Source organism: Carassius carassius, chromosome 34 (genome assembly GCF_963082965.1).
Source record: "Carassius carassius chromosome 34, fCarCar2.1, whole genome shotgun sequence".
In the NCBI taxonomy this organism is placed as follows: Eukaryota; Metazoa; Chordata; class Actinopteri; order Cypriniformes; family Cyprinidae; genus Carassius; species Carassius carassius.
The window spans coordinates 24,612,573-24,625,141 of record NC_081788.1 but is presented as its reverse complement, the minus strand read 5'-3'; the positions used below and the strand labels follow the sequence as shown (position 1 = coordinate 24,625,141).

General features: G+C 36.2%; 2 protein-coding genes across 4 annotated transcripts in view; one reads left to right on the top strand and one right to left on the bottom strand.

Annotated features, from left to right (window-relative positions):
- LOC132114826 (mediator of RNA polymerase II transcription subunit 27) overlaps positions 1 to 1,118 on the bottom strand; it is a 71,782-nt gene extending 70,664 nt beyond the window's left edge. For both annotated transcript variants that reach the window (XR_009425367.1, XM_059523178.1), the window contains exons 1-2: positions 875 to 1,118; positions 343 to 487 (exon numbers count right to left, since the gene is read on the bottom strand). Coding sequence is in view for 1 of the 2 variants with exons in the window: in XM_059523178.1 (XP_059379161.1) it covers positions 343 to 487; positions 875 to 1,077 (348 nt within the window). In the remaining variant the exon portion in view is untranslated. The remainder of the gene's footprint in view (positions 1 to 342; positions 488 to 874) is intronic.
- A 799-nt stretch (positions 1,119 to 1,917) lies between these two features.
- LOC132114825 (netrin-G2-like) overlaps positions 1,918 to 12,569 on the top strand; it is a 67,341-nt gene continuing 56,689 nt past the window's right edge. The window contains exons 1-2 of one of the 2 annotated variants that reach the window (XM_059523177.1): positions 1,918 to 2,534; positions 3,329 to 3,924. In XM_059523177.1, coding sequence (XP_059379160.1) covers positions 3,688 to 3,924 — 237 coding nt within the window. In that variant the 5' untranslated portion in view covers positions 1,918 to 2,534; positions 3,329 to 3,687. The remainder of the gene's footprint in view (positions 2,535 to 3,328; positions 3,925 to 12,569) is intronic. The other variant, XM_059523176.1, reaches the window with a different exon arrangement.

Genomic DNA, 12,569 nt, shown 5'->3' with positions numbered 1-12,569 from the left:
GCGTTGCCAAGATGGCGGCCGAGTGGCACGACTTGCCTAAAAGGACTTTGGAATTAGAGACCTTTATCTTAAACATTAAAAAAAAGAACACATTTTGAACAATAAAGCTTTTTCCAGCCCTGGAAAAATTAACATTGTGCAAGACCACGGGAGCCTCAGACCACATCAAGGTGACCCTTTAATACATAATTCACTATTGAGCATATTTCTGGAGTGACTGTCTGAATAGACCATTTAAGAGATTCATCACTTAAATTTCGTTCCATTACTTTTAAATCACCTGTGTGTGTTGCATTCAAAGGCTTTAAAGCAAGGTGAATCAGCAAAATGCTGACAACTTACTTTATTGGACCATTTGTAAGCCTGGAGCAGCTGGCTGTAGAGAGGTGTTTTGTCCTGAACGGGGTCTAAACTGAGCAGTCCACTGTTGTGTAAGGGGTGACTCTCTGACGGCCTGCCAACCAAAGTACTGAGACGCTCCAATTCACTGCAGAAACAAGAAACAAAAGTCAGGCTGGTACTGTTGATATTGATTTTTTTTTACATACACAATAAAACCAATGTCACACATCACATAATAATTGTAATTATGGTTCCTAAAACCAAGCTAAAATCAAGCTTTTTTGACTTTCTCCGCCATAAAAAAAAAATATCAGTCATTTTTAGAAAACATACCACAACACATTAAAATCATAATAAATGAATGTGTGATTTCAGAATCTTCCATCATCGCTTTTCGTGTTGACATCAGCGGGTAATAACGTTACTAGGTTATCATGGTTTGTTACAATAACACTTGCATTTTGGCAGCGATGGTTACCGTTACAACATTTCACAGGGTAACGTTAAGTGAATGGTCAGACAATTAACTCACTTTAAATCGCGATTGACTGACTGTAGGTTATCTTGGAATTCAGTTATAAAGACCTTCTCCCGCCCTTCAAGGGTCTCCTTATTTTTCATCCCATCTTTAAGAGAATCGAACACCCTGGTGACACTCGATCGAAGAGCCTGGATGGCATTAATCGCTTGAGAAAACGCTTCTAAATTCACTCCAACATTCATAACGTCCGCCATGGCTTTTGAGTCCGCGGACGCTGGCGCTCGAGTGACGTCACTGACGCAGAACCATAGCGCAGAACGGATGATGGGATTTGTAGTTTCTAAAAGGGAGGCTACTGACGCGATGAGAAAATATGTAGTTCAGTTCTGTAATCGTCGTTATTGATAGAAACACGTTTCATTGTTTAATAAAATCTTATTTGCAAGAAAATGCGAAAAATACGAAAGCTAAAATTTTTGTAAACTTGCAGTTTGTATCTTTCATATTTAATTTCCCTAAGCAAACACAAAATAATAAAAGAGACCTTTCAAGTAAAAGTTAAATTTACAGTGCAGCTTGACTGTGCAATAGTGCAGTAATTACCTGCAGTAATGTTGTAGTTTTAAAATATTTGTTTGTTTGTTGTTACAGTTTTAGGTAGACTACATAATAATTACCTAATATTGTAAAACTGCACACCTCATTAGTAAAAAAAGGTAATATGTTTGGCTGAAGATGAACAGCATTATCTGAGGATTAAACACCTCTCTTCATTGACCATTTTTATAAATAAATAAATAAAACAGCATGTTTCATGAATTCATTTATTTTGAATTTTTAGCCCGTCCCTTAAAGAAATTCACCTTGGTAACAGAACAGTCTCCGACAAAATGCCATAGCCTAGTTATGAAGTTTTCAGTATTTTTCTTTCATTTTATTGTGTGACTCATTTATTTATTCAACTATATAAGTTAACACAGTTTTGCTAAAGCAATACCTCTAACATTTTGACCGAAACTATGGTAGCCTATATTCTGTAAGTGTTTGGCTTGATAAACACCTTGGCTACGCTGTGAAAGAAGCCTGGGAATCCTCAGCCTCTGATCTGTCTCTTTAAGCGGGGCGGACTGCCTCGTCTGCTGCTGGGACGGTTCTCTTCAAGCCCCTAGATAAACTTCTGCTCCACACTAGTTCGACTGAACAAGGCAGGCAGGTTGCAGAGACTAAAAGTATTTTCATCGAGGTTTCCAAAGAGGAATGAAAGTCAGATATTGCATTGCGCAAATAGATAGCTACAGTAGATAAGGCAGAGTGAATGGAGCAGGAGCGGGGATGGAATAACACAGGATGGGAACTGGAGGTGGAGTACTCTGAAGTCTGTCCTTGAGCGCACAGGACAGAGGCATCAATGAAGGCAGGGACAGGAACCGAAACTTTAAATGCACGGTTTTCAGGCAATACTTAATTCGATTCGGAAGAGTCTGGATGTAGGGCATCTATCTAGAATGCTTTCCAACAAACTACGCGGCAGCAGAAGAAAGCTCGAAGGAGAAAGCGTTTGCTGTGATTTATGGAGCGGAGTAACGTGTGCATGTGTTTCTCATCCATCTCAAGTGATATGGCAGGGAACTGACTGAGGGAGAGAGTTTACACTGAAGAAATTCAGCCGTAAAAAGGTGCTGAGCTCTGGAACCGAGGTAAGGTTACTCAGGTGTGTTACTTCTTTATTTCGGTCATTGAACATTCTAAATCTCTTGTAAGCGCTTAGAACACGGACAGCATTTCAGATGTTCTTTGATGAATTCAAGTAACTTAAGCTGGTGAGGAATAGGTTATTGTCTATCACATTTCCCGGATGTTTTTTGGAAAAAGTGCATTTAACTAAACTTTTTTTTTTTTTACTCAGTTTTATAACAATTTATTTGCGAATTTCTTTAGTTATTTATTTTCTTTTCTAATCGCCTTTTTGTACTTAAATAGGTAGGCTACAATAAAATTGTGTAATATTTGCGCGAATGTGTCACAACAGAATTTATTTATTCGCATTGTTTTGGAGCATGTCCCGGATGACCTACTACAGCGTTTACATAAATAAAAAAAAAAGATTTCCATAGCGAAGTCGAAAATTTAAAAGTGTATCATCTACTGCCTACGGAAAATGTGCACCTTGGAGAAAGTGGCAAGTTTTCGAATTTCGCTGTTATGAAAAATAATACATTTGGGTTTAAAAAAACAACAACAAATGGCAGCTGTGGTTTCCAGCATTGTATCTTTATTGTTAATACATTGACGATGTTTTAATCGTGTCTGTTTACTTCACAGTTAAAAACCTATACATAATGTAGCCTAATGGATAAATTTTATCCATGAACTATAATGCAGTTTCATTGTCTTTTAAAATATATTTTAATGTAAGTTAGCTAACTTAACTAATTAACATTTTTTTAACTGTAAAATATATATTGCTTATTTCTGCCCCCCCCCCCCCCCCCCCCTATTTCCTAGGCAACCCATCAGAAATGAAACAGCTCATCTCATCTCACTTGAATCTTAGTCTGGACTCTGACACCAGGCACCTTCTGATTGCATATGAACCACTAAATGCACTCCATGTCTCTGAACTGAAGTAACATTCATCCCTGGACTTGAATTCAGTTGTCATGTATAGAAATTGAACTTTGAGTTCTGAAGATGTCACAACAGATCTAAAAATAACACCTCAGTGTGAACAGGTTTTACATTAAGTCAAAGTTTTCCACCGAGGACCAGACTTTGCCCTTTTGGATGAATATTGGAAATTTCACAATCTAATTAATTTCCATGCTGATACACCTAATAGCTGTGGCGCCCCTTGCCTTTCTCTCATGCCCATGGACCCATCCAGTGCCATGCTCTCACAGGCGCTCCTGCTCTTACAGTGCATTATTCTGACTCTCGGCCAGTACGATATCTGTAAGTCGCTGGTCAGCACAGACGATGGACCAACATGGGAATATTACGCTTGCCAGCCCAAACCCATGTCCATGAAGGAGTACATGCAGATTAGAGTGGAGCCTCCCGATATCACATGTGGGAATCCACCGGAGAGGTTCTGTACTCTGGTGAGTTTGGATCACTTTTGGCTCTGCCTCTTTGTCAGTTACATCTGTTCCACTGGAACAGCTTGTGTTTCTATGCAAATATAGTTTGCAATCATGTTTATTTATGATAGTGCAAGTTTGATGGATTTTCGGTGTAACTTCAGAAGCTTCATAGCAAAGAAAGTCTAAAGAAAAATGATCACATGTGGATGTACAGTACATGCCTTCATAACAGTATGATTATTATCATTTTTGTCAAATTCAGGATGTGAGTTGGTGAGTCAAAATCTTTTAAAGGGACAAAAATGAATGGAAAAATTAAAATTTCATTTACCCACCCTCATGTAAATTCCAAACCTGTATGATTTTCTTTCTTCTGTGGAACACAAAAGAAGATATTCTAGAAATGTTGGTAACCAAACAGTTCTGGTTCCCATTCACTTCCCTTGTATGGTGAAAAATGTACTTCTTTGATATTCTTCTTTTGTACACAATTTTGAGGAATGTTGGTAACCAAATAGTTTTGCTACCCATTGACTTCCGAATCCAATGACAACCGAATCTGTTTGGCTAGCAACATTCTACAAAAACATTCTACAAAATATCTTCTTTTATGTTCCACAGAAGAAAGAAAATCATACAGGTTTAGAACAACATTAAGGTGAGCAAATGATGACAACATTTTAATTTTTGTGCATACTGTCCCTTTTAAAAGACAAATAATCAGGCATATAAATAGCTAGGCTGTGTTTATTTTTGGAAAGAAAGGATAAAAGAGATCAAAGAAATCCAGTATTACAGTAGGATCTAACACAAGAATGCTAAAAAGTTTCCAGGTAACCCTGATATGTCTACACACAGATTATGCACTAATCTGCAACGTGACCATTAACAATGTGCTTGCTCAGAGAGTCAACAAAGCCAGAGATGATGTGTAAATTTGACCACACAGCTGTTATTCAGTGTAGTTTCCCTCCGCGCATGAGACAGCAGCAACCGCAGGATTATCTGTGTTTAGCACCGAGCGTGAGGGTGCAAACAATCTGTGTCTTTCCAGGGTACATCTGATGACCGATCGACAAAAGATTTGGCTTACTCTGCGACATACTTGGGATGAGAGATTAGGGCAATCACAAGCATGAAAATATTATCCATTCAATACAATCAGTGTTTGGAGGGGTGAATTTTAGGCCCTCTGTTAGGTTGGTGAGGTATGAGAGTAGCCAAAGTTAATCTCCATCAGAGATGCTTTGGGAATTTAGCCAGAAGCTTGATTGCACAATAATCGGATAGAGGATTTGTCCAGCTGGACTGACACTACGCATGAAGCTCGGAGACGGAGCGCTGCCTCTGACGGGGTGCTAATTCACACATTTAGACTGTGTGGATCAAAGACAGAATGCCAGATATTGCTCACTCAATGACATCATTCTCTCAGCATATACCGTGTGGCTCACACAGTGACTACGGGTGGGTAGCTGGACTGTGAAGAGAGTCTGAATTCAGTCACCAAAATAATTTTTCAGACACAAATGTACTGCAAAGTCATAGTGAGTCACCAGTGATGGATTTAGTTGTCAAGAGTAAAAAGTAGGAGAAACAGATTATGTTTTTCAAATTCAGTGTGAAAGAAAGGATGCCGTTCTTTTGCCAGAACCTGTAGGAAGGCTGTAAAAATGTCACAGACCACAAATAGTGCTTGACCAATATGGGTCGCCCTGTTGACCGGCTCTTTTACTCTTGAGATATACCTGTCCGATGACCTTTCAGATTAGGTGTTAAGCAATTCTATGCAGTTTAGGACTGGTATGTGAACAGATTTTAAAACACTAGGCATCACTTGCTTTGTAAATAGTTAAAGAGGAAAAACTGGGTATCATACACTAAATGAATGACTACACACAACCAGACTTTCAAGTCCTTGAGATGAAAACAATAAAGGCCTCTTTACACAGCTAAGTTAAGGCTGCTCTGTGCAGGCTCAAAATTCAGTGTTAAGATGCAATGCCACATCAAAGTTTTCCCTTTCTTTGTGCACAAAAAGTATTCTCGTAGCTTAATAACATTATGTTTGAACCACTGATGTCACGTGGACTATTATAAAGATGTCCTTGAACGAGGTAGTACCGTTGCTGTCTATGCAGGGTCAGAAAGCTCTTTGAATTCATCAGAAATATCATAATTTGTAGATCAAAAAAGGTCTTATTGGTTTGGAATGACATGAGGGTGGCAGAATTTTCATTCTTGGGTGAACTATCCCTTTTCTTATACCTACTCTGACCCACCTCAGTCCCTAGTATCAAAGCATACAGTTGTAAAAAACACATTTCTGCCACCTTTGACCAGCATTTCAGGCAAAACTTTGTGTATTTTTGAGAATACCACCCTTTAACCATAACAAATGAGATACCAAATTGCTAAAATTAAAAGAGAACTTTTCACAAAATGTTTACTTAAAATTCACGAAAATTAAAATTACATTTAAATTAGCAGAAAATTTACAAATATATATATATATATATATATATATATATACATATATATATATATACATTTATTTATGAATTTAAATATTCTCTGACACAATTCCTTAGTGAAAAACAACATTAACTCTTTTGAAATAAACATTCAGAGCACACAAATTCACAAATCCAGCTATTCACTGTTAAAGGGTTAGTTCACCCAAAAATGAAAATTCTGTCATTAAGTATTCACCCTCATGTAGTTTGAAACCCGTAAGACCTTCGTTCATCCTGGGAACACAAATTAAGATATTTTTGATGAAATCTGAGAGCTGTTTGCCCCTGCATAGAAAGCAATGCAACTGAAATGTTCCCAAGTCCAGAAACGTAGCAAGGAGATCTGTAAAATAATCCATGTGACATTAGTGGTTCATCCAAAATTACACGAAGCTACGAGAATACTTTTTGTGCACAAAAGAAAAAACAAAAACAAATTTATGCAACAATTTGTCTCCTCTGCATCACCCTGGTGCCATTTTGGAGAATATTTGCTGTTCTGTGTCAGCTGCGTCACACCAATTACCTTGTTTCCGTTCAGATCAAATCACAACAACAGTAAACAGATCCGGCGTGACGCAGATTCCATCAAAAATATCTTAATTTGTGTTCCGAAGGTGAACAAAGGCCTTCCGTGTTTCAAACAACACAAGGGTGAGTAATTAATGATAGAATTTTTTATTTTTGGGTGAACTAACCCTTTAATTATTTACTAAAAATCGCATTTGGCCACAATTCCTGTAAGTTTCCTACTTTTTATATATTGCACCACATGAAACTTTCTGTCCTCATCTGCTATTCGTACAATAACCTGACACTAGGGCGTGTATTTCGTGCATACTGATTAAGGAATATTTTTCCATGTCGACCTGAGATGGCTTACTGAGCAGAAGAAACTAGAGATGAGTTTTAGGAGAAGGGTGTAGTCATGTCCTTTCCTGTCAGCACTTTCTTCTCAGATCAATAAAAGCTGACTGTTCATCCACTGATCAGCCTGCTCTGCATTCAGATGTTGAGTAAGAGGGAGGGAGGGCAGAGGGGCCAGGCACTGTAAACAGAGGAGACCTTCTGGCATTCACAACATCAAACTTGCTCCATGTGAGAATAACTCCATGTGCCTGCAGTCACAGTGCGTTTTAAAGCAGCAGTGTTAAAAAGAAGTGATCCTCGCTTGTTTATGGTTACAACTCCAGAAATGAATGTAGCGTTCGACGTCCTTGACAGGAAATGTCTCGCCTGACTCTCAGAAGGTGTAGGTGAATAATTTATAGCTACTACAGTATAATGCATTCAAAGTAATGCAGGCTACTTAGAAAAATGATAGCATATAATATTAGATAATAGCATGAAATAAAAACATACAAGACCTCAGGTAGACGAGAAAAAAATCTACAAATATGTCTATGCATTCCATAATACAATGAATATTATATATATATATATATATATATATATATATATATAATAAAATATGTGGGCTAGCCTATAAAATTTTTTTGGCAAAATATATCAAACATGCTGCAGTTGTGAATGAGTTTTAAGTTGAACTCATTTAGTTTTTTTCTGCAGAATTCTGCAGTCTCTGATTTGTTGTAGGGTACATTTAGGTACAAGCACAACAGGTTTATTTTAAATTTATCAAGGCACACAAGGCATATTTGATATAGTGAGTCTGGCACTCTTTTAAGCCTGTTGAACTGTGTTTACAATCAGAGTTCTTTTTTTCTTCACATTGAAAGCGAGTTAATTGATCCACGTAAGCCCTCTAGATTTGGCAACTTCTCTTTCTTTTGGAGAAGCTTTCGCGCTCATTAAAGATTTAGAGGAAATTTCAGTCACTCAGCGCCCACAGGAGATGCCGTTGCATTTTTACTCAGTGCCTTGTGTTTTTTTCTTTCCTTCTCTTGCATGATGTTAGCTACCACTGGAAGCTCTCGTTGTATGAAGCGCAGGCTAATTAGGGAGAGAGAGAGTATAAAGGATGGGGAGGGAGAAAGGATCTCAGCTTAGCCAAGCAGAAAGATGACCCATTGCTGCATACAGTACGCATCTGAACATAGACCGAGATTCAAAGCCTCCATTGTGTATCATCCTCACACATGCTATTTGAATGAAATCACTGTCTTTAGTCACACAGCCATATGAGGAATAATCCCATTAACCTGTTTAGCAACACATTAAGAGCCAGGACTAAATATAGCAGGTTGAGTAACTGCACACTCTCGCAATGCACCATGGGAAAACAGAAACACTTGGTCCAGATTTTTTCTGTAACCGTGTCTGGAAAACATCACTTCTACACTTAAACAATGAGCTGTCTGTTTGCCACAGAAAAATCCTGTAGCTGCTTAGTTTTTGCCATTTCTCATGAATTGTCCATGAATCCAAAGCACATCCTTCCCCATCCTGTACTCCCAAAGGGGGTCGAGTTTGTCCCCATGTGTCCACATGCAATAATCCCCCATCTGTCTGTTTTCATGCCGCCTCAGGTCTTGGGGATTCTTCAAATCAACATGTCTTCATGTAGTCATTTGCATTCCTCAAATTGCTTTCTTTAGTTGTTTCAGAAACAGCATGCTCATTCTTGTATTTTATTTTGCAATAAAACCCTGTCCTTTTTGACTGTATCAAAAAAAAAAAACACATTTCAAACACCAACATAATCCTTCTCCCTTATACAGAGCATTAATCACAATGAAAAGAGACTTTCCTCTAGCTTTTGGTGCAGACCAAAGTCTGGTTTGTTTGGTTGATGTGAATGCAGTTTTTCTGAAAGCGGTTCATGTAAATGTAAGTACTGTACAGTATGTTATGAAAGCATTCTGACTTGCATAAGCAAACCGTTATTGATCATTGTATAATATGAATCTTTGCACACACTCGAGTCACACTCATAGACTGTAATGCATTTCTCAAAGCAGCTTGTCTGTGAATAAATTGCCTTCTGCAAGCAGCTCACTTTCACTTGCAATGCGTCCCGCAGAAAACAGATGATAGACATGCCATTCTGTGTGTGTAGTTTTGATGGTAAATCCATAGGGGCAAATACTACAAACGTAGCCAAACTGACATAGGACTTTTTGGGGGGGATAAGATATTTATATTATTTTAATGATATATTGAATACTAAACTGGACAAGTCCTTGGTTTTAATTTCATAAATCTGGTCATTTTGTTTACATCTCACAATTCAGGCTTATTTTTTATTTTTTTCAGAATTGCAAGTTTATATCTCACAACTGCAAGTTTTAAAATTGCAATTGTGAGTTTACATCTCAGATTTTTTTCCCCCCTCAAAATTGCAAGTTTATTTCTCACAATAGTTATTAAATTGTAACTGCAAGTTAACATCTCGCAATTCAGAATTTTTCCTCAGAATTGTGAATTATTCAATTCAAGTTTATTTCTATAGCGCTTTGTACAATACAAATGGTTACAAAGCAACTTTACAGAAAATTATGTTTCTACAATATTTAGTAATAGCTTATAAGTGCTGACTGTCACTGGCTGTCGTTTGTGCACGTATGACAGGATTTGTAGAAAAATTAATACAAGACGAAGTTAACCAGATGATGAACATTATTAATATTAATAATTATTATAAGATGCAGTCACACTTGTAGCAATATTAGTTGGTTCGGATCCTTGTGGCACTCCATATTTTACTGATGATAAATGAGATGATCTCATTTAAGTAGAGATCTCCCCATTTAAGTAATCAAAATGGTAGCGATCGGACAGGTAGGATCTAAACCATCTTAGAGCCGCCCTTGAATACCTGTATAGTTTTGTAATCGATCTATGAGTATGTCATGATCTATGGTGTCGAACGCAGCACTAAGATCAAGTAAAACTAGAAATGAGATGCAGCCTTGATCTGACGCAAGAAGCAGGTCATTTTTTTATTTTAACAAGTGCAGTTTCTGTGCTATGGTGGGGCCTAAAACCTGACTGAAATTCTTCATACAGATCATTTTTGTGCAGGAAGGTGCTCAATTGAGCAGACACAACTTATTCTAAAAATTTTAGACATATATACTCACAATTGAGTTTTTATTTAATTTTAAGAGTTTTTATCTCATAATTTGGAAGAACTCAGAATTGCAAGTTTATATTTCTTAATTGCAAGGTGTATTTGAAATTACAAGTTTACATCTTGAAATACTGACCATTGTCCTCAGAATTGCAAGTTATTATTTGAAAAAAAAGCTAGATTTGTAAGATGCTACTTTGAAATGGTGAGAAAAAAACTATTCACAATTGCCTTTTTTTTTCAATTCCGTGGCAGAAATAAGCTTCAAACTCTCATTCAGTGATCAAACCATGAATAAAAACAGTCTGAAAACACATCTGAAATGAATTTAAAAAGCACTCCAAATCCAGTAAACATCAGAAACATTACCAAGTTTACTAAATAAGCTAAAAATGGTTTGATAATATATTTGCATATTAAAGCCCTATTCTGGCACTCTCTGGGACAGTTGAAACTCTTGTGCACGTCACTTTCTGGCTGGTATAATTAGGCGACTGTATCCCTCTGAAGCTGTTCAGCGCCAGCTGTTATTTGACTGGATGTCCAGAGGGAGCTGCCTTCATTGTAATAAACTCACACCACCTCTCCAGGTACAAGACCAGCGGTCAGTCTGGTCTCCACGAGTATAGTACCTGCTCTTCACAGCTTGTTAACTGGGGTCAGAACATTTCCACCAGAGTGACTGCTCTTATGAAACATTGTAACAGTTTCTATCTGAGTCCCATTTTTGTTAACAAAATCTCCTGATTCATCTTGTTTATTTTAAGAACACACAACCATCTTTCTTTCTCGGTCAGCCCCTATAAACAGATCCTCAGTGCAATGTGGATACTCCTTGGTGATGTTGAACCATATATTGAACATGCAATACAAACAGACTCATACAGACAGGTCGGGAAATCCCATTGAAAGGTGTGTGATGCTAATGATACGCTCACATTCAGCTAAAGTCAAAAGGAATCACAGGTTCCTGGAAAAACTTCACTGCTGTTCCAGGATGCTGGTGCTTGTGCTTTATAGCCTGTCCTCAAAAAAACACAGCACATTACAGTCTTTGTTTTTGGTTTATATATATTTTAACTTTTAGTATTTGAGCCAAATATTTAAAATATTTTATGAAATATATATTTTTTAATAATTAAATTAAATATTATTTAATTTATTAATTAAAAACTAAATGTTAGTAAAGTTTATAGCAGCCAATTTACAAATATATAAATGGTAATATTTAAACATCAAAATTCAGCCATCACAAACACCCTTGATATCAGAAGTTATTTAAATATTTTAGTTAAATATTATATATATTAAATATTTATTAAACACCCTTGATATCAGACGTTATTTAAATAATCATTATTTTATTTAATATTTAAATATTAGTAGCAATTAATTTACACACACACACACACACACACTTTACTTAAGTGTAAATTTTTTGAAATCTGGAATCTAGGGTGCAAAAAAGGAAATTTCCTTTAATGTATAATGTTTATTTAACAATGAATATAACTAATCAAAAATGTTGATATATTTATGGTATACAGCTTTGATAATAGAAGTTATTAAAATAAATATTATGTAACTGATTAATTCATAATTAAATTGATAAAATTCACAACAATCTGTTTACTAAAATATTTTATATGGAATGCAAATCAGCCATCACAAACAGTTTTGATATTTATTTTATTGAAATAAATAATTATTATTTATCTGAATCATTTATAATTAAATATTAGTCAAATTCACAGCCATCCATTTACATATATATATTATTAATTATTATTAATACTAAAATAATATTCAAAATAAATATTAATATTAAATAGTAATGTAATGTTTAAATATGTCATAGCAAACGATTTAAAAATATGATATTTATAAATACAATTTTAAAACAAAAATAGAAATCGCTCCACAAAAGTTACATTGATCTAGATTAAGTAGTGCATCCATTCATATGTATTCACAATGTGTTTTCTTCTTAATAAATTGTTCTGGTCCGATCACAGTAATGATTATTCATTGTCTCAAGTTCTGCTGTGAATTCGCCAGTGACAACACAACCACACATTTCTATTGGAGGAGGCCGATGTTTACTGACAGGTTCG